Source organism: Genypterus blacodes, unplaced genomic scaffold (assembly GCF_046128005.1).
Source record: "Genypterus blacodes isolate CSIRO-AG114 ecotype Tasmania unplaced genomic scaffold, CSIRO-AGI_Gbla_v1 ptg000026l_1, whole genome shotgun sequence".
In the NCBI taxonomy this organism is placed as follows: domain Eukaryota; kingdom Metazoa; phylum Chordata; class Actinopteri; order Ophidiiformes; family Ophidiidae; genus Genypterus; species Genypterus blacodes.
The window spans coordinates 118939-141422 of NW_027466839.1; the positions used below are offsets into that span (position 1 = coordinate 118939).

The following is a 22484-nucleotide window of genomic DNA, read 5'->3' on the forward strand; positions in this document are numbered from 1 at the left end:
CGCACTCCTTCAGGAGGTAACATGATGTAGAAACAGGAACATATATACAGTTCTCTATATGTAACAGTGTCACCAACCAGGCCTCTATATGGTGTGTGTGTGTGTGTGTATGTGTCTGCTTGTGTGTGTGTGAGGCAGCCTCCGCTCTTTGTGTGTGTACATAAAAGAGCTTCATATACTGCCAGAGCTCCAAGGTTGTCACGGAGCTCGCCATCAATTCACGGAAGTTCAGAGAGAGAGAGAGAGAGAGAGAGAGAGAGAGAGAGAGAGAGAGAGAGAGAGAGAGAAGGGAGAAAAGAATGAAGAGAATGAAAAGAGAGCAGAAATGTGGATGTTAAACAGAGAGGGCGAGTGCCACCCTGTCTCATTTCACACAGCCATGGAAAAGCACTAAGTTAAAAAAAAAAAGCACTCATTATCATTGCATATTGGTGGAGAAAGGAAAGGGAAAGAAGAAGAAAGATGGCAACAAGTACAGAAAGGAATCCGGATCCAAGAATCAAAATTCCTGGGATTTTCGAAATCTACTCGGGTGGGATGAGAGGGGGCCCTCCAAAATGCTAGAGCCGGCCCTGCTTAGAGGAGCTTCAGTGATAGGATGCACTGTTTACCCAGCCATCACCAAATTAAATTCACCCCCTTTAACCCCAACACACACACACACACACACACACACACACACACGGTCGGATCAGTCATTCACACATACACACATGCTCCGCGTCCCCATAATCCGACTCCAGATTGAGAACACCTTTAAGATACCATGTGATTATGATTAGGGATTATGATCAAATTATGATAGAGTGACAGATTAGACCGGGGTCGGTGTGTGTGTGTATGTGTGTGTGTGTTTGTTCAGGGGCATATGGCTGTGTCGGCTTAGCGCATACACCACTCATTTAACGACAATTAATTCCCTTTTCGGAGAGAGTTGTTTTGATCATTTAAGAGACATAGAATTAGAAATAAAAGACTGCGAACAGATATTTCCACCTTTCTTCTCTTATTTACTGTATAGTATTATACAGGCATTGACTGAATACTTTGAATACACACTTTACTACTTGCTAACTACGTTTTTTTGGATTTACTTATGTAGTTACTTTAGTTTCCTATTGATCTCCACTGATATTCAAACTGCATGAAGGCTTCTCTGGCAGTAGGGGGCGCTGGTGGCAACTCCAGGGTTACCTCATGTTGCTGCTAAAGAGTACATTCCTGTCTGCCGGGGCCTGGAATGTTCCGGACAGCTCTAGAAGCCTGAGTTCATAGTAAGAACAGCGCCCTCTACAGCCACAAGAGTCTAATTGCAAGTGCTGCCCCTGACAAGCAATGAGCTGAATCTTTCCCTGTTGATGTCTGACGCTTTTATATTCTGTCCTCCACTGTGAGGTCAAAGGTCAGCATCTATAACGGCATACCTGGAGCTGGCAGGAACCTTGGCGTCTTGGTTGAAGGAGACTGTACGTGACTAGACTTCTGGAACATCATTTGTTCCATAGAGCTACAGGAGAAACAAACTAGGGCAGAGACAAACAAAAACGGTTGTGAACGGAAATGGAAATTACGTAGGTTGGTACTTTCAAATGTGTTTTTTTTCTGTCAGTTCTATCAGGCAGGCGGTGGCGGCTTACAGGTCTGCAATGACACAAACAAATGAAAACAGATGGCGACCAGTGATCCTTGGCAGGTATTTTATTTCATATATAGACGCTTTCTGTAATCAAATGTGAGTGCAATCAAACAACAGCAATACAAACATTAACCAATGCAGTCTGAGAAACGGGGGAACGGGGGGTTAAAACCGGGGGGGGTTCACTCACTCTACACGGCGAGCAGCTAGTAACCTCATGGACAACATTAAAAAATAAAACATCCCTCCGTCAGGACAAAGTTTGCTGTCGTGTTGAAGGTGGGGGGGGGGGGGAGGGGAAGGCAAAAAAAAAAAAAAAAGGGCCAATGTGTTCCTCGACCTCCGACCTCCCGACCCCGCCCCTCCCGACCCCGCCCCTCTGACCCCGGAGAGTCCAACCAGTGATACAACAGCCCGCCCCCCACCCCCACACGTCCAACTGTACAATCTCCTCTCCAAATCAACCGCTACCTGGGCTCTTAAGTGAACTAGCTAACCTCTTTCCCCATGATTATCATCATCATCATCACAAAAGTATTAACAGAAAACCACTTCTCAAAAAACGGCAGGAGGCCAATCGAGAGTCCAGAGGTCCTTCAGTGTTCACACAGTCTTGACCAATGGCCGTCCATCTCAGGAAGCCAACGTACACCGTATGGCCTAAAGTATGTGGACGGGGCGGTTTTGGCCACGGCATGCTGATAACCGGGCACATCTCCATAGATACGGTTTTTAGGTGTGCCAGGTGTCCACATACTTTCGGCCATAAGAGCGTAGCTGTACATGTAGAGAGCCAAGGTCCTCATGCGGTGCCCTTGAAAGGTGGCACATCACATACGTGCACAGGTGGAGGTGGGCAGGGTTTGTGGGGAGGGGCGGGGGGATTAAGGGTTTTGGTGTGTGTGTGCATGTGTGTGTGCAATGCAGAGAGTGTATCTTTTAACGAGGGGTGTTAGGGCAAAAGTCAGACCCAGGAGCACCAAAATGATCCAGGAGAGGAGTTTAGAGAGACGGCATCAAGTCTTTGTCCCCATCTGTCTTCTCTCAGGCCTCGTCCAAATAAACACCAAACTCTCTCAAATTCAATCTCACACACACACACATATACACACAGAAACACACACACGCACGCACGCACTCAAGGTCCTTATGTCATTGTGAAGTCAGGTGTTCAATGTCAACAATCAAGGAAAGATAAACACCTCAATGGTAAAAATCATCTCTACCATGGCAACGCTTCAGTTCATCACATCGCGACATTTTCTGAAAATTGATTCCTCCGTGTTTAAAGCAGTATGCATGCGTGTGTGTGTGTGCGTGTGCGTGTGTACACATGTATAATTGTCAATGTGGAGGTCGTCGTTGTCCCACTGCTGCCAACACACAGACACACAGACACACACATACCCACACACAACCAAACATACGCACTCTCACGCAGTCCAACACACACTGCATGTCCTCTTAGTGGAGAAAGACGTGGCGCAAAATGGAGACGCTGCTCCTCTGGGCGGCTGCACCGATCACCGGGAGGAGACGAGGAGGGGGGGTGGCGGGGGAAGGGAGGGGGGGGTCATCGCCATGGCTACCAGGGGTCCTCCAGGTCGCCGGCACTCTGCGCCAAGTAAAGAAAAGGAGAAGGAGAGAGAGAAGTCTGTGAGGTTCCATTTCACAGCAAGTAGTTTGAAGTTGAATGATGGTGAACTACTGGACCTCAGTGCCCTCTTCGTCTATTAAATGTGATGGATGATGGTGAAGAAGAAGAAGGGAACAAAATGAGATTTCCCTGCCTAGTGTGTATGTTAACACAAGCAGAACCCAGACCTCTGATGACTCACCTTGCGGAGAATCACGAGGCCAACTGTCAGACTGAAAACACAGGGGGAGGAATAGAGAAAAGAAAGAAAAAAAGAAAAGACGCCGTCCTTACAGTCTGTGCGGCGATCCTCAACGTGTGGCCACAAATTCATGCACAGTCAGAGGCAGGTGTTTTTTTTGAGGGTTCGGCAGAGAGAGAGAGCAAAAGTGTCGACACTAAAAAGCTGATGCAGGGGAGGCGATGAGGACCGAGACTCTTTTGTGCGACTTCAACCGAACGTGCCGTGCGAAAAGACTGTAAGGACGGTGACGAGCATAAACTGAAACGACATCACACGTCCATTAGGGTCTGACCCAGGGATTTGCACTTTGTGTGTGTGTGAGAAAATGTACTTCTGCGTCCCTGCTGACCAAATAACAAAAACGTAGACAGACACGCACGCGCGCACACACACAGATCACAGTGAGAGATACACACAAATCATCGCCTTTTTACCTCAAATCACTTTTATTTTGTTCATTTTGTCAGCACACATCTAACTGTGCGGGACTGATTTGGCCCACAGAACCACACAAACATACTCAAACACACACATACACACACACACACACACACATACATTCAAAACAAGAGTGCTTAGCGTAGCCTCCCCTCAAAACAGTTATGTGCCTTGGATATTGAAGAGATAAGTGCGGTGCATGCATTACCAAAGTTAGTGTGGTACAGGGCATTTACAGATCCACAACCTGCCTACACAAACACGCACACACACACACAGAGAGAGAGAGGAAACAAAAGAACGCACCGCAGCCTGATCTAATCAAACCTGAGGCAAGAACCTGAGAAAGCACTTTGTGTTGTTCTGAACAGACAAACGTCCTCACCTCTGAACATCAAACATAATCTGAAGAGGCCGGACTCATCAAGCCACAGTTTTGATACGCAGCCAGCGACCTGACTCGTTTTTAATATTTCAGCAATGCTGTCGTCGCAGAACAGATAAAACAACACACTGATTGTCCCTGCCCCGTCTTTGTGCAGGTGTTAAGCTAGTTTTTTTACAGGAGGAGACAGGGGGGAATTAAATGGAATTCTCTGCGATGATTGACTTGCTGAGCCTTTTGGGGGTGTGTGTGTGAGGTTTCAAAATGCACTTTTTTCAAACCTGGTGTGAGCTTAGTATGTGAAAGCGATTTTACAACCCGCTGCCCCGTTTCCCCCCCCGCACACCAGCATCCCTGAGTGGTACCCCGACTGGAATGTGCAACTTAAATGTGTGGAACATGCCGAGAAACGGGTGAACACTCCCCCCCCGGTGCCACTGCGAGGTTTGATCGCTCGTCTCTTGCTTGGTCACTCAAACTCATGCACACACACACACGCAAGCACGCACCAACGCACAAAAGAGTGTGTGTTCTGAGTCTGTATGTTGAGAAGAAGGCCTGGAGACAGTTGCAGCATGTTCTGCTACAGCTACAGTCCAGAGGGTCTCGTCTCTCCCTCTAGGGCAGTTGGTCCACTGGAAAGGAGTCTGGGTGGGATTTGGGGAGGGGTGGGGGTCAGGGTCGGGGGTCTGCGTGGGGAAATTAGCCAAAAGCCAAAACTGGGCCATGGAGTGCAAGGTTCTTTTTTGTTTGTTTTATTATAACAAATCACTGCTGAGGATTCTTTTCTATTGTAAACGTGACGCATGTCCTAGTCACACTGGTAACAAGGGGTTAACAAGCTTGGATCTACCAGCCGAGGTGGTCAAGGAAGCGTGGAGGAGGAGAAATCTCTGTATGCCAGAAGGTACCGACAAGAAAATACCTGGAAACTACAAAGATCTGTAGAATCTAAAGCCGTCTAACACAGCCGCCCTGACGCTTGGTAGCACGTTTAGCTTCTGTTGACACGGTCGGCGGGATGAAGCAGAGGATTGGCGGTGGGGAGGGGGTGGGGGGGGGGCTGTTGCATCGAGGCGAGGGGTCGCTATTTTTCCTGGTATGTCAGTGCGTGTGTGTGTGTGTCGCTGGGAGACAGACAGACCTCGAACGGACAGAAGGGCATTTTCCATTTCCGTGGTATTGTTAAAATATTCATGCTGACCGACGCATCAGTAGTGGTTGAGATTACTTTGATGAGAGCAGGAAGTGAGGAAGAGGCCCGTGTGCCCATTCAAGTTCTGCGATTAAAGCATGAAGGAGGGGAGGACTAGAGCTCTGGGGTCAGGAGTGCTTATATGTGTGGGTGGGAGGGAGGGGGGGTGGGGGTAAAGGGGGGACGGGTCGCAGGGTTCAATCAGAGGAGGGTTCGAGCACATCTTGGCTGGCCTCTGGCTCGGCAGTGGCAGGTGAGGGCGGGGGCGAGGGGGGAGAGGGAGGGGAGGCGGGCTGCTCCTGGCCGTCGTCGTCGTCGCCGTTCTCATCATCGCCGCCGTCGGGGCTCCTCCTTCTCTCCCCGGCTCCCTCGGCGGCGCCGCTCTCCCCCCGCAGGTGGTACGTGGCCAGGGACTCCTCCAGCACGGCGCGGCACTGCCCCCGGTGGTGCAGGCGGAACTGCCGCAGGGCCTCCAGCAGGTGAGCCGCCGTGCTGCCACCTCCCTCCTCACTTTCCTCCTCTCCCCCCGCACAGGCCTGAGGTGACACGCCAGGGGTCAGACTCTGCAGGCACGCTTCCATGGACAAACACACACACATGTCTAACAAGAACCCATCCCCACTGAAGCAGCAACACACTCATGCTTAAGGCTCATTGTTAGGGCTGAGTATCATTCAACCAATGCAATGTCTTTGACTTGATACCACAATCTAAACAATACTAACTAAATACAGTTAAAAAGCTATGTTTTGGAAAAAAATGTAATAAAACTGTTTAATTTACGTAGGCATTTACTCTTTTTTAATCTTTGGAATAAAGCTGCTAACATTCACTACTTAGATATTACAAACATCTAGCCATCAAACATTGCATTTCATTCTCACATGTAACGATGCATTTCATTCTGTACCATTAAACAATAAATATCTGATATCCGGCCCCTTTTCTGTTTGTAGACTTCATTGATTTCCATCTAAAAATACCAACAATGGAGTTTGTACCGCCACACTCATAAAATGACCAACGGCCACGAGAACACACAGTTCACTGAACTCTGAATGCAAAGTCACCACAGAAACGGAGAGAAACACACAACTAAGCTGCACCAAAGAAGAAACAGGCTTCCACTCTCTACGCCACGAATCCTATATTTGACCCAAACCTTTGTATTTACCGGCGAATCTTAATTTGCGCAATTTAAGGAAATGGCGATAAATCCTTGGCTTTTTTTCTGAATCAAAAATAACGACTCCTCTGCTCTGCTCCCACACGCCGGTGCGACAATGTGTGAGACATTCTTGCACCGGTCTGACAGGCACATGTCAACTCTACCTCTGACCCTGTGACCAACAAGCCTTTGTGATATTTGCTGTATGGTGTAAGAGGGGATGGGAGGGGGAGAGAGAGGGGTGATCAGCACCCACACAGCCCAGAGAAAAAAGGGCCCTGCAGGTCAAGACTCCACTGACTTCATATGACAAACACACACACACACACACACACACACACACACACACGTGCAGTTACATAAATACATACACAGCACCACCTTTACATGCAGCCTTTACAAAAGAGAATTACGGACCGAACGCCTTCAGCCGTCACAGCTGCTTAAAGGATATTTGTTGCTATGTGATGAAAATGAAAATAAGTCCTGACACGGCTGACCTACACTGCATGATACGGCTATTCACGGTCCGTAAGCAATAAACGAAGCGTTATTTTAAACTAGAATCTACCGAGCGTGGCGCAGTAGTCGGGAGTATCGCGGTTTTGTTTTCGCTCGGCTGACATTTGCGAGCCTTTGTCCCGTTACTGAAGGTACCTGCGTGTTGCATTGAGAAGCCACCTGTTAATAAATGCATTCAAATCAACTGCAGCTAGCCGCGGCTCAGAGGGTCTGCATTCATTCCGCGGGAGTTCAAGAGCTTTATCAAGGTTTATCATCTCCCGTTTGAATTACAACCAAACAATTTGCCAGGGTTTAAAAGCTTTCCACTGTGGAATGCAGTCAATTCAGATTCAATAGGCTTGCCAAGGCTATTTTGTAAAGTCTCCCCTCTGCCCTCTTCTTCGCACTTAAATCACATTTATTCTTTATCCCGCTCATGCAAACACGAACACACACACACACACACAAAAGGAGTGTGTCGCCTTGTCTGGGCTGGTGTGTGCCCCTCTCGGTTATGGAGGTCGTGGCGAGGGAGGTGAAAGTTTGGAGAGGTGAGGGTTCAGAGAGTTGAACTCACCCCTTCCTCTTCTCTGTGAGGGTTCAGCTTGTTGTACACCGCCTCGATCACGCTCCGTCTGGAAAACACACAAACGGCACGGAGCTCAGCGCTTAGAAGACATAATGCGGCAGCTATTCACTCTGTGCACTTGTGCGCTGATTGGTTTGGTAATGGAAGTGAACAAGCAACAAAGCAGATGAATGTAGCATGTTTGTGCATGTGTACATTAAGCGTTAAGTGGAAAGTTTATCTGCGTGTTTGCATTATGTGTGAGTGTGTGTGCACAGAAGTTTGTGAGTGAATGCGACATTGCATGAGTCAACTTCTGCAAATGAGGTGTGGATGAAGATCAAATCTGTGTCTGGCCCCCGGTTTGAATGCGTGTCATATATAGTTTTATGTCAAAGAACGTTAATAGTCGGGTATTTACTTGCTGGCCAAACCTCCGCCGGGTGGGAGGTTGGGGATGTTGTCTGTGGCGATGCTCCTCAGGACAGACACCAGGTCGGGGACCCCCGTGGTGTCTCCTCCGCCGCCTCCAAGTAGCTCTGAGGGAACACACAAGAGGACAAGAGGGATGTGAGGGGTCCGAGCCAACTTTCTTGCCGGCCTCATCGCGCCCCGGCAGCTTTGTTATTAACCGAGCTGAGACAACGCGACACATCAAAGTTAGACATTACAGGTACTGAACAAGTGCTTTATCTCTTCAGACACGGACAAAACTGCGGGGGAGAGGAGGGGAGGGAATCACTACTTTCCATTTACACATCCATTACATAGCAGAGTGATCTCAAATATTTGCACTATCTTAAGAGTGTTTATTTTGTCCAGGTTACAGACGCAGTGACTCAGCTTCATGCACCGACGTTTCATTCTCTTACAGCCTTCAGAAAAAAAATACAAACATAACACAACATGTATACACTGTGTATCATGACATATCACAAGCACAAGGTATAAGGTGTGTGTGTGTGTGTGTGTGTGTGTGTGTGTGTGTGTGTGTGTGTGTGTGTGTGTGTGTGTGTGTGTGTGTGTGTGTGTGTGCTAACCTTCGACGCGAGTTTCCAGGTATTTATCCAATTCCTCTTCTTTCTTGATAGCCTCCTCTGAGACCTTGGGCGCTCCAGGTAAACACACCACCACCACACTCATATTGTCCCGGCTCCCCTACACGACAAGGACGACAACACCACATAACATAAGGAATAAACATGGGCCTCTACTACACAAAGCTTTGCGAGTTAACTGGTCCTGACCCCGTGTGGTTAAGTCACAGTGTTCTATTGCTTTAATCAAAAATGAATTCAAGTTTGCTACTTCCTGAAGGCAAACACGTTTCTTTTTCCTGCTTTAAACTGCTTTAGCTTTGGTAAATAAATGCATCACAGCCGTTTGTATGCTGCTAATGCAAATCCACACTTCACGTAGATGCTTTAAAGGTGTCAGGTTTCTAACTTGAGGTAACATGAGGCTTGAAATCTACATTTGGAATCTTTTGTGTTTGTTTGAGATTTGTCCAATTCTGTGAGAGTATCGAGACGAGAATAGAGTGTTCCTGTGCAGATTCTAAGTCTTTGGGGTCAGCGTGGACGCGAGCAGCTCACACTGAGAGACGCCAGCAGAAAAAGCAGACACACATGCCGTCGTGTTCTCAAACACAAATGACCGGGACAACACAGCAGGGATGAACTAACCGGTGTTTTGTGTTATTACGGTACTGCAGGGACCTGAGCGAGCGTCCCGTCCTGCTGGGGGTTCGATCGCCCACCAACATGAGGGGATATCACAAAGGTAAACATACACTTTAATACTAGAAAGTTTTAAAAGGAAAAATGGGTTTATTTGTCTGTATGTGCAGCGTGTATGCAAATGTGTGTGAGCTTCGGCGTGTGCCACTCTACCTTGTGCAGGCAGGTGTCGACCACCGAGTTGCAGACCTTCTCCAGGTCGTCGCACACCTGCAGCCGCGAGCGCACAAACTCGCACAGCTCCTCGTTGGACATGACGTCCCAGATGCCGTCGCACGCCAGCACCACGAACTCGTCTCCTTCGGGCGCCCGCTCCAACACGCACACCTCGGGCTCCGGGCTCACCAGCTGTTCCGTGGGGCCCTTACCGTCCACGCACTTGTAGTCGTAGTCCCCCAGGGCCCGGGACACGGCCAGGGAGCCGTTGACCCTCTGGATCATGACCGAGCCGCCGGCGTTCTGGATGCGCTCCTTTTCGCGGGGGTTGCAGGGTTTGTGGTCCTGGGTGGAGAAGCCCAACTTGCTATCGCGACTCAGCACGGCCCGCGAGTCGCCACAGTTAATGAAGTAAAGGTGGGTGGGGCTGAGCAATACGCATACGGCCGTGGAGCCGCTGCGATCCAGGCCCTGTCGCAGGTCTGAGAAACTGCGCATGTACTCGTCAATGTTCAGGAAGCCTGAGCGGATGCCGTCCTTCACGCCCTCCACCGAGCAAATCCCTGCGCCAAAGTCAGTCCCTCCTGAGAGGATGTGTTCCAGCAGGTGGCCAGAGCAGTAGTTGGCCACCCGGGAGCCCGCGTGGCCATCGTAGACGGCGAAGAAGGACCAGTCGGTGAGTCCATGAGGGAGGCCTACCACGGCTGTATGGGCGTCCTCCATCTCCACCCGCCAGCCCTGCATGGAGCTCAGACCATAGCGCAGCGCGTTGCCCTCGCCGTGAGCGCTGTGTTTCTCCGTCTTCGGCTTGTCCAGGAATGCACCCATTGCTGCCTACAGCTGAGGAAGGACAGGAAGAAAGTGAGAAAGTTGAGAACAAAAACACCAGAAAGGACACAAACAATCCATCGCTCTCCTTTGGTTTAAATACACCGATGTGCTCGTTGTGAATTGGACATTTTCCAGGTGGTTTGTTAATAATTCAGGCGGGAAGGGAGAGACAATAACCAAGAATAAACCTTCACAGGTCCAAAACGTGACAGCAGCGCTAATGTTAAACCTGCTGGAAGTGAGATATTCAACAATCAAAAACTGGAATTTGGAGCGACTCCCCATTGAGGTCGGCCAGCCTGAGGCAGACGTGAAACTCCTCAGCCCCCATGTGTTTTTAAAATACCCCTAGTTTGCAAGCGAGAGCAAAGGTTGCCCCGTTAAAAACATATATATTTCCTAGCCTGCTCCTATAAATCCCTGTGTCCCGAGTCTCAAGTGTCACCGGTTCAGCAGAGCTTCATACTGCGTTTATGGAGGGACTATTAATTACTCTGTCCATTGTTGGAGGCAGAGACTGTGACACAAAGACAGCAGAGGAAGAGTAACAGATTGGAGGATTACACAGCATCTGTAAGCCTCTTTGGAGGGCACAGAGCCTCTTTCGCCGTGTGAACAAAGTCACTAATACTATTACTTAGCTTGTTTGCTGAAAGGGTCGCGACATTACTGCACCCGTGCCGTTCTGTAATTGCGCTTCTTAAGTGCGTGAGGTTTAACGGCAATTCATAATTTAAGCATTTGCATAACCATGAGGGTCTGGACCCCGGGTCAAAGGGAAACTCCTATAGTCCGAACACGTGCAGGTCAGGCGAGCTGGAAACTCTCGATTTCCCTGCGAGTGTGAAGGAGTTTGGTCTGTGTACGGCCAACTTCAGCTCCATCTTTCCACCCGGCAGACACGGAAATGTAGCCTGCAGGAGACAGAAGCGATGGCGTGATCTGCAGACACGGTTCTGTCTGCAAATGTCCTGCTTCTACATCCGATTGGTTTCATCGATTACTCCGTTACACTCAGGAAGGAGTGATCAAAGTTTACAGGAAACCCGCAAGAGCTTCCATTTTGATTCACACCACCTGCACCAGCAACCATCTCCACTGACAATAGGACCAGAGTCAGGGAACAGAAACACATTAGTCAGGCTCAAAGATCTTGCAAATATTCTAATTGTGAAAGCCGAAACTATGTGAACCAAAAACAAGAAATGGGATCAGGGTTCATACAGCTTAGGCGCAGCAGACGAGCGTCTTTTTGCAGCGTCCAGTCCAAAACAAAAACGAAAATAAAACAATAAAATGCAGCAGGAATAAGATTTAGGAAGTTTACTTGCTGCGTTTGGTGTTCTCAAAAATTGGTTTCCAACATAGAGGGAGAAAAACAATAATGCTAATAAGTCACACACTTCAGAGAAATGGATGAAAAAGGAAACAGACAGGGAGCCGGTTATGATGTCATATCAATGAGAACCTGCTGGTTTAAATGGCATCACTGCTGTGTGATATCACAGCTGCAGGTTTGCTGGATGACATCATTTTTCCTTCCAGAGAGACACAAAAATACAGACAGATACACAGAGAGCTCTCTGAAATATTAACAGCAATGAGCGCAATGTTGTTTGAACAGTAACAAGAGCAGGAAGGTGAGCTGCTCACAAGTGATGCATCTTGATTTAGTTCAATTCAATCTGTTGTCAATATTACAATTTTTGGTTTGTTTTTATGCAATGTCGAAAAATTCCTATTTATCACAAAGTGTTATGAATTCTGCACGCCTGGTTTTGCCAATGCAGCTGGATGACGCCAGGGTGAAAAAGTACAACATGTACAGACGCTCGTATGCAGCATGCAGAGGGTTTGATCCAGTTCTTCTGATTTCAGAAATGTGGGAATGCTGATGGTCCAATATGATGTAACCTCAACGTAGCCTCACCCCCACCCCCCCCTTCCCACAGGACGACAGCACCTAAGACCTAAGAAAACCAAGCACAAACACAGACACAGTGTTCCAATTTTCCTCAACACTGCAAAACGCAGCAACAGCAGTCCACCCAAAACGATCACTTTCCTAAACATCAGCAGAGCAAAGTTGTGTATGTAATCTGCGCCCTGGCGAAAACAAACCCTGCCCCTCTGCTAATGTATGATACAGTATAGGGGGGAGACCTCCGGTGGACAGCGGACAGGACTCAGAAGGTCTCTCCCCTATACTGTATCAAAGAAGGTTGAGAACCCGTTTGTCTGCTGTTTGCAAAGACCGCTATCTTCCAGACACTGTTCAGAACTACAGACTCTCTGACTGACAGTGGAACATCTTCAATATTTATTTCCCAGCAGCCACGCAACGCCCGAGACAGAAACAGAAGCAAACAGAGACAGAAGCAGCCACAGAAAGCTCTTCTCTGGGAGTAAATCATTCCATACATTCCTCCCTAAAGGCGCAGGTTTGGGAACACTTTGGATTTTAGCGTCTGACGGGAAAGGAACTCGACACCACGTATGCTATCTGCACGCAATGCAAAACTAAAGACAAAAGTATTTTGGCAACACCGCAAATGTGACGGCTCATATTGCAAGCCGTCACCTAGGCGTCCCCTAGGCGTCCCTGTGCCGATAGCCGAGTCATACCTGCAAACTCAGGAGCAGTGGTGAAAGCTACAAGGGACGGAGACCTGTAGGGGGCCTTGGGGTGTTCTCTCCTGTAAGACTTTATTTGGCAGCTTAAACATGAAAATGCCGTTATCTGGTGCATTCATTCATTCAACTAAACTCAAACGAGTGCGAGGCAGATGGGTGCTGAGGACTAAACACACTCCTGTATTTCCCGTGTGACCCACTGAGGCGGCTGAGGTCATTTAATGGTAAAGGCCCAAAGAAAAGACCCTGAGTGTTTCGAACACGTGAGGTTTCAAGTTCAAACATACAAATTGTATTCATACAATGTAAAAAGATACCAAAGTGACTGCTGCGTAGATAATAATGTTAACCGTTATTTAAAAACTCTTCGGAGCTGCACGAGTCGCACAAGTGCTCTATTTGACTTTCAAAACAGCAACGAGTTTGCCGGTATGATAGTGGATGACAAAGGGTTTCAGCATGGTACGCGACTCCGTCTCGCAAAGCTTTTCATGGAGAGAGAGAAAAAAAGAAGCAATACCTCAACGCCACTGTGTGAAGAGACGACGGAGAAAGTTGAAGAGGCACTTACTTGAGACGCCGACGTCTAAAGTAACTCGGTAATTCATGTGGTCGACATTGTAGAACAAAGGAAAGCAAAGTGTTCTCAGCGCCGAGCGGAGCTTAAGTCGCACTGTGTCAAGGTGCTGCTGTATGGAACTATAGATACAGTCGATACGTTTGGGCTGTGACTGCCTACTGAGTGCTGAGGGTGTGTGAGGGAAGAAGGAAAGAAACTGCAGTGTTGTTTGAATGTAACGGCTTTGTATATAACCACAATGTACGCCAGATAAATACTAGCTGCACCTTTTGGAGCTGATCTATATTTTCCCATAATACCAATCAATTCTAAACCTGATCTACTGCTCCACTATAGAGCTACTTATGGCTTCGCTTGGTTGAGGTAGCAGCTCTCATGAGATCTGGAGATCGATACAAAGAGATAAAAAACCAAAAGCATCCCGGGCCCGTCTTTTTGACATATCGACTGCTCATGCTGCATTACCTCCTACATGCTCGCGCACGGCGTGACAGGCGTGTGCCCAAAAAAGGCTGGTGTATGCAAGGAGTGACTACAGCTGGTTTCAGAGGAACGTCTGCGTGTGTGGGTGGGTGTGTGTGTGACTGCGTCTCCTCTGCGCATGTGTACAATGTCAGTCTATGTGCGAGAGAATGACACACTATAAATATGCCGGGCTGGTTTAGATTTCAGGTCCGGGGTGGGGCAGTGGGCCACATCATTCACATTTCAGTTGGCCGTCCAGCTGAATTCTGCTGAATCTGAATATATTCCTTCCCTCGATCGAGCTCCTCCGCGCTCACGAGCTCCGTCACAAAAGCTTCTCCCATTCAGGAGTAATGCGTATGAGACGTGTTGGAAGGAGTGTGCAAGCATGTGTGTGTGTGTGTGTGTGTGTGTGTGTGTGTGTCAGGGACAGATCTGTTATGTTCACCAGCAGTGATTCTCTCTAAAAATAAAACAAACACACTGCCATTGCCTAGCAACCACCCACCCTGCAGTGCAAACATCCAGGCTAGGCTTCATTCAGTGACGTCCCACGCCCCCCTCTCTACGTTTCTACTGTCTAAAAGACACACGCAGCCGTTTGGTAGAGAGGAAAGAGGAGTTGCATCATCCATCCACTAAAACAGGCGCAGCAGCCAGACCCTGAAAGGAGACGTGCAGGCTGCGAGAGCACACGCAGCAGGCACCCAGATTTCTCTTCCGGACAATAGAGCGCAGGCAAAACACACACGGCAGAAATTTGCTTCACTGAGACATTTGACTGAAACTAGTAACTCTCGACCGCTTAACCAGACAAAACTGTTGTAACCGCAGGTCGAAACCAACACCCCCCCCCCCCCCCTCCCGATGCTAAAGACGCTCACGTCTGCCAAAAACCACTGGCTCTTAAGAGGGAAGTGGAAGGTCACAGATTACATAATGCTGACGAGTGCCTGAGCTCAGCACTGAGATCCAGTACAGAAAAATACGATATCCCCAAACCAAGATTAACACACAGCTTAAAGCTATATGCATTTTGGCACGTCCCTGGGACTGCCTTAGATTATTGGCACATTCATTCTCCACACGTGATCAACACGGATATCACAGTCTAACAAAGCAACTGGTAAATCCAGAATTTGAGCGATGTATAGGCAAATTAGGGCATCTGCTAACGTCCTCACATTCAACTCCAGACTTATTTTGCACCATTTGACATCTTATACACTTATAGCTTTATTCTATTGATTTGTTTTACCCATAACCTGACCATTTAAATGATTTCAATCAAGGCAGATTGCAAAGAAATGGTTGTTATATCAGGATTTGTCCCCATGATGTTTAATAATCATTATCTGTGCTGGTCCCTGCTAAGACAACGTCCTAATTCAGGGGCCTGGGCCACACATTTCACACCCATTTTGTCCTTTAAATATATACAGAAGAATTCAGTCTCTGTTCCCTGGGGTGAGGGAGCCTTGTAAAGTCGTTATGAAATGAGGAATAAGGAAGGAGGCGGCCCCCGACTTGGGACTGTTTTTTTTTTCTGCTATTAATTGCTCTGCTGTCTATCTGTCATGATTTATGTCTTCCTCTGGATTCCCATTCACACACCTGAACATTGTACACAGCAGCACGTTATCAAAATACTATGAACACAATACAATACTTCTCATTGTTTTCTTACATAGGAGATTTCCCTTCATAGCCAGGAACTGAGAGCAAAGTTAAGCTTTTGGAGTACAGCTTGTGTTACGTAGTGCCAACTAAAAGGAAGCTGGACAATTCCATCTTCCCTATGTGATGTCATACATGTGACATTTATACAATGTGCATTTACACCAAGAAAAACTCTAACATAATGTCTGTAATGCAGATAAATGATGTAACCTGAGAAAGAAGCTAAAGTACTAACCAATGCCTGACATCCATCAATATTAATGGGAAATACAGGCCTGTAATACACAGTGGTAATGGCTTATATTGACAGACTGCTTTCAAAAGAAAATGTCTACACCACCCAGAGTGCATGAAGGAAATAACTATCAAGTTTGCCTCCGTCAGTGAACACGATAGCTCAGATGATACTAATGTGTCTTTGAATATCCCAGATCCAAGAGTTACATTCAACCGTCATGGCAAATCAACATTTTGTGACCCCTAAAAAAGGTACAAACATTCACAGCCATGGCCATTCACATCTTTCCAATTCTAAAAACAGCCCGCCGTCAGTCTAAATCTCCCTCTGGCACCGTATTTCATCTGATCCTTCGTCTTTAAACGCTGATGGCTGACTCAGAAAAAAACTCTAACTGTATAGAACACCTCCCACATCTGGCAAGCAGGGGTACAAGTCCAAATCCTGGTGATGTAACACACTGGTCACCTGTGCTTGCTACGGCTATCTGATACAGATAAGGCTGACCTGACAATACACAGCAGCGAGGTGTGTGTGGCCGCCAAGCAAAATGTGACGACTACTCAGGACAAAATGCACCAGGAAATGAGAGGCGTTTGTTTAAGACACAGCATTTCTCTGATATACTAAATACATTTCAAAGTGTTTAAACAACAGTCAGTGCCTTAAGATCCTAACACCACACACACACAAATCTTATTTATCTTAGTCAAATCAGAACTTTTATGATCACACGGTACATTGTGGGCGTGTTGCCTGTTATATGGAAAGTCAGGGTGGAACTTGTCAATGTCACAGCCCGAAAAACGACTCTTGTTTGGACTGGGAAACGCTTAACCTCAGAGTTTAGCAGCAGCTGTCGGCATCCTCGGAAAATTTGCAACTTAAATATTTGACTACTTGTTTAACAAGAACAGATTTGCTGGTTCGAGACTCTTAGAATCTGTGCCATAGCTCCACAGAGTGACTCCCTTTGCTTTACACGGTTGCTCACAGAATATCTACAGTTAAAGTTGAGTCAAATTTGGTCCAGGCAACGCATGACAGTCATTTATCATATTTAATCTTATTTATTTAAACAAAATAAAAACATTTATTGAAAACAATTATGAATATAATCGCAACTTGCAGTGTCAAATCTGAATTATTCACTTGTTTATATACTTTGGGATATTCAGTGACTATAGTTTCATGAGAAATTAACCTCAGTAAGTTGCAAGTGATGCACGTTGAGTTTCTATCCCATAATAGCTCTAATCATATGTTTATATCCGTATTGTCTTTCCATGCAGTGTGAACGAGTCTTGCTTTGGGAGGAGCGGTGCTGTTGCCGCAGTGAAACATGTCTGGTTCCAAACACCCTGCCAGCTTCCTCCTCACCAACACTGACTGTTACCTGCCTTGATGCCATCTCACGTGATAGTCAGTACCCAAGCAGGAGCAGGTTACTGAAACTGCAGGATAAGCACTTGACGAATTTCCCAACATGTTTAGCTACATTTCCCGTTCCCGGGCCTAATAACGTTAACTTTATCAACACCACGAGACACACTAGTCGGCGTTAACTCGCTCTAACTAACGACAGAATGACCGAATATTATCCGCTAGTTATGGCAAACGCAGACCGAGCTAAGCTACGTTAGCTCACAGGGGGCCCAGACTATTCACTGGAGGCCAACGTGTCGTGCTCAACAACTGACCCACGAACATTAATGTTACCTGAAGTTAGCCTCACTCACAAATAGCTCGCTAACATTGGGCGGTAAACAAGTTACTCACAAACAGAGACATACACACTCTTTCGTTAAGGCAATAGTATGTTTGAAGATAATTTTACATTTCATTGTATTAGAAATGCGTTTTGTGTTTAATATCAACCCGCTGACCACATGCTGAACTCCATTCCAGCGTATATAAGCCACTTGTGTACAGTTCATACGCTCATACTCTACAACCTTCGTCATTTTAACGTTTTTAATGTGGCTGAATTGGCTTGAAAGTATTTCCCTTCTCCCTCATACTTATGTACTGAAGAATGACAACAAAAGTAAAATTTAACGTCTTGTTCGTATGCCTCTGCGTAAAGGCCTAGCTCGGCGTTGTATTGATTCAGCGAGCTAAGCTAGCTGCCTTGCTAACGTTAACAGTTAGCGAAACGCAATTTCCCCATCTTGTCAATGTCTACCTAGCTAATGACGTTAGCCGCCGCACAGCTCTAGTGTTACTTACCTTTTCCTGTGGTTACGCGATCGTAGATCCAATCTTGATTCTTGGGTTGGTTCTGTTTTGCCTGAAGATATGACGTTAACCTTGCTATCTACGGAGCTAACGTTAGCTAGCTAGCTGTGTTATGTTTCCTTATTTGACAAAAATAATGGAGATTGGTTTCAGATGAGCGGCGATAATTCCTTTCTCGGTGGTTCCCTCCTTGGACAGCGTTGATTTTTACGCATGTTTGACGCCAATTCGGTCTCTCACAATAAGTACATACAGTTCCGATCGTTGCAAAACAAATATGGACACTAAGAATTGGTTGTATTCGACAACTGTGACAAATCTGGCACTTTAGTCCATTGAAAGGCCAGAGCTATCCTTCCACTTTGGGTGCTGAACAAGAGGAGGTGATATTTTTGGCATATGCTCGGTGATTGGTCAACACTCCGACGCAAAACTTTGGCTAATTGGCTGATTTCTGTGTCTACTAGCTGTGCCCCTGTTCAAAGCTCCACGTTCATTGGTCTATTCTCATAGCGCTGTGATGTAAGGTCAGTTTGTAATGTTCACCGGCGCACACCGACGCTGCGTTTGACAGATGAAGTAAGCGCTTGATATGAAACGGGGTACAACAGCTGACTGATTGAACAGCGACACCGTACTTACATTTCTATTGATACAATGTAAAACGGAGCATTTCTCAGCTCTATCGGCACTAAGTGCTGCGTCTCAGGTGTATTATGAACATTCATTTAGCAGCTAACGTTTCCTACGTGAAACCCGGATGTCCTTGTCTCTTATAACAAGCGCGCACCATAACTCAACTACAGGATGGCCGTTTAAGACGCTCACAAAGTTTGATTTCACAATAATGGACAGGGATTTACAGTTTAAGGAAGAACTTGCAGTGTTTCCACGTTCTTCATGTTTGATATACATAATTTGGAACACGCTAATACCCAATAAAGCACCAAATCAACAAGTGAAGCGTGTAGTGTCGTGAATTGAAGGCCATGCTCTGATCACAACAAGGGTTCAGTAAACTTAAAGATTCACAGCAGAGCCCAAGAGAACATAATCACTATCAAGCGACATGTCAGGACTGTGTTGGAATGTGTTCGGAATAAAAGCACAGACTCGTTTTAAGATATCTTCAATGGGCATGAACCTGGGGGAGTCTTGCTTTAGTCTTCTACTCTTTACACTCAAAATCCCAATTGTTTGTGTGTTTAGTAGCCATGATGACAAATGATATGTGTGCCTGTGACTTGTTTGTTTATTGTGCAGTTCACAACATTTGTCTGAAAAGTGTTTGCTCTAATCACTGAGGTAAAATGGGTGCAGCCAATATATCAAAACTGAAAGAAGTCAGACTTCTTTGTGTGTCAGGCTAGGAACTTGTCAAGCTGGAATGAGTAAAAATTGGGCATGGAGATGTGGGTGAATGCACGAGAGCGGCATTGTGTACAGTATATGAGGGTATGTAGAACCCTGAGGGCAAATCATGTATCAGCGGATCAGAGTGTGATGTGTGTATGTGTGAGTGTGGGTGTGTGAGATGGGTAAGGCGGGGTTTATCCGTTGTCATTTTATGTTTCTCCCTCAGGATTAGACTTGTTTTTTATTAATGAAAAAAGTCATAAGCGATCAGAACAGCTCCCCAAGGATCCACCAGGGACTTTACGAGACAGGTCAGATTTAAGCCCCTTCCAAGTGTGTGTGTGTGTGTGTGTGATACAGATAGTGTGTGAGTGAAAGAGAGAGCAGGGCGATATTTAATTTTCCAAGAATGAGGGATTATCACTGGCAGAATCTGATCATTCTGCGCTGATCTGAGGATGTTCAATCACAGCTTATCCCAAATATTATTCCTCCTCCTTTTGCTTTCCTTTGTCCCCTTCCCACCCAATCCCTAACACACACACACATACTTACACACACCACTCCTCTGACTAAATTAAATTGACTATCATTGACTGAAGTGACCCCGCTGTCAGGGTGACGTGCATGTATGTGATTGCTCAGCCAGGAGGAGCGAAGAGGAGGAGGAGGAGGAGGGGAGGAGGAAGCAGGGATCTCTGAGGGGGAGTCGGGAGAGGAGGTGGGCTTTGTGTCTTATGGCAGCAGCTGAAGAGAGTAAATTAAAAACAAAACCGTAACATCTAATCCGGAGCAACAAGAACAAATGGCACACATTCCAAAATCTGATCTGATGAGCTTACACACTTAAACACACGCGCGCACACACAAACCAATGCATATACTCAAATCCAATCATTCTGTGTATATAAGAACATATACATATATTACATGTGATTCATTCAGACATATTCCCTGCTGTTCAGTGAGTCCCAGGATAGAAGAGGGTGGCTGGGGAGAGGAGAGGACGGTAGGAGCGTTGATCTGCACTCTCATTTTCAGCCTGGAGATCTGCAACCAAGACATCTGGCTCACATCATTACCATAATCCTCTGCTTGTTCATTCTCAGTGTAGTTTAGACTGACAGATCAGCGAACACACACACACACACACACACACACACACACACACACACACACACACACAAAACATTTAAAATACATATGGCGAGTTGTAATGTCTTACAGATCAAACATTAAACGTATCCACAAAAAAAAGAAGTATGTTTTACAAAATGATTGACAAATCAATCGTATCTGTATGCCAAAATAAAGCTCTACTGGATTGCAAGGAAAAGGCTAGAGCCATATTTGGTTTTGTTGAAAGTGAGGGCAGTGGAAAATAAATGTTATGTTAGATATATACTGACAACAAGGGATTAGATGAGAATAAACAGACGAGGCATGTAATAATCCAATACATTCATCTAAACTCTACCTGTTATTGCTGTTACCGTGTACACAGTGTACAGTGGTGCAGTCGCATCGCTCTCTGGTGGTGAAAAGTCATAGTACATCAAAGTAGCAGTTACATTTCCTAACCAGAAGGGGGCGGTATTGAATAACATACATGAGAAGATGAAGGCGGAAGAGGATAAATTCTATAAGGCACCACTGACCCGCAAATCTATTGATATGACCTGGTCCTTCTCAAATTCAATTCAAAACTCATTCTCTCTATAAATCCCCTCTGAATGTACTTACTATTGTTGAAAATCTAGATTGAAGCCCTAAAATACATCATAAATATGACATGTATAGACGGTATACAATTCATCTGCAACGTTAAGTATTGAGATCTATTTCATATATGTTGTTGTTTTTTAACTTTAAATTGTAATACATCTTTTAAAAGTTGTTGTATCCTTGTATCTCCTTATGTACAATATATGTACTGCCCTTGTTTGTGTGAATCACGTGCAGCTATTACATTTATTCAATGTAGGAGAATGTCTGATTGTTGCTTACTACTTTTGGTGACATTTACCTTTTGGTTACTTTTACAAAAGTAAATGAACACAATTTCTCACAGAAAGTACAATTGTGGTTTACTGTACAACAAAGTACAGTAAACAAATCCCTTGTTGTACTTACTTTACCTATGGAGTTGTGTTCATTTGCACGGATTGTGTGTAGAACATACATTGCATGGTCCAGATGTTTAGAAATGGTGTATGGATTTCCAATTGAATATGCAAGGGAATTCGGAACAGTTCATAAAACCCACCACACTTCTGACAGGCGGAATTACAGCTGCGCGGCATTCTAGTGCGCAGGAACGGAATTGTCATATTTCGGTGGTTTACCTCGGTTCCAGGTGAGGGTTGATCTAAAAACTCTGCTCCAGGTGAGGCTCGAACTCACAACCTCGGCATTGCTCTGCTGTATACTGTCATATAAGTACCGCGCGCTAACCGATTGCGCCACTGGAGCTTCAGCCTTGCCGCTCGGTAGAAGCAGTTAAGCCAGCTGTTGGACGGTGTGCAGCACGTGCACATTGTTAATGAATCGATTGCTTATCTCGCTGAGGGAAAGATGACGACATCATTGAGACCGGATGCAGATATGACCGGACGCTAGCGGCAGCTCAGATGTTGCGTTCAAGTGCTTCTCCCAAAATGCGACCCCCGGGGCTGAGGGTTTGATTAGGACATCTGTAAGTTTGACATAAGAACACAAATAAGTCGTTGCAACGGACCTTAAGGATGTTTAGTGCGCCAGACTTTGTACAGCGCTCTCTACAGGAGAAAACAC

The 22484-nt window shown here is 46.2% G+C and overlaps 1 protein-coding gene and 1 non-coding gene across 4 annotated transcripts; both read right to left on the reverse strand.

Moving 5' to 3' along the window:
* Positions 1-1680: 1680 nt before the first annotated feature.
* ppm1bb (protein phosphatase, Mg2+/Mn2+ dependent, 1Bb) lies at positions 1681-18713 on the reverse strand. 3 transcript variants are annotated; one of them, XM_076143591.1, is made up of 6 exons: positions 18327-18713; positions 9667-10509; positions 8815-8932; positions 8196-8313; positions 7784-7841; positions 1681-3251 (listed from the first exon to the last, which is right to left on the reverse strand). In XM_076143591.1, exons 2-6 carry the CDS (start codon positions 10495-10497, stop codon positions 3222-3224), a joined length of 1155 nt encoding a protein of 384 aa, XP_075999706.1. In that variant the 5' UTR covers positions 10498-10509; positions 18327-18713; the 3' UTR covers positions 1681-3221. The 3 variants fall into 3 exon arrangements, with proteins under 3 accessions (XP_075999706.1, XP_075999705.1, XP_075999708.1); XM_076143590.1 differs by lacking the exon at positions 1681-3251 and adding an exon at positions 4525-6070; XM_076143593.1 differs by lacking the exon at positions 1681-3251 and adding an exon at positions 5936-6108.
* A 3356-nt stretch (positions 18714-22069) lies between these two features.
* Positions 22070-22163, reverse strand: trnai-uau (transfer RNA isoleucine (anticodon UAU)). Its single transcript has 2 exons — positions 22126-22163; positions 22070-22105 (listed from the first exon to the last, which is right to left on the reverse strand). It is a non-coding gene; the product is annotated as a tRNA-Ile (tRNA).
* Positions 22164-22484: the final 321 nt, after the last annotated feature.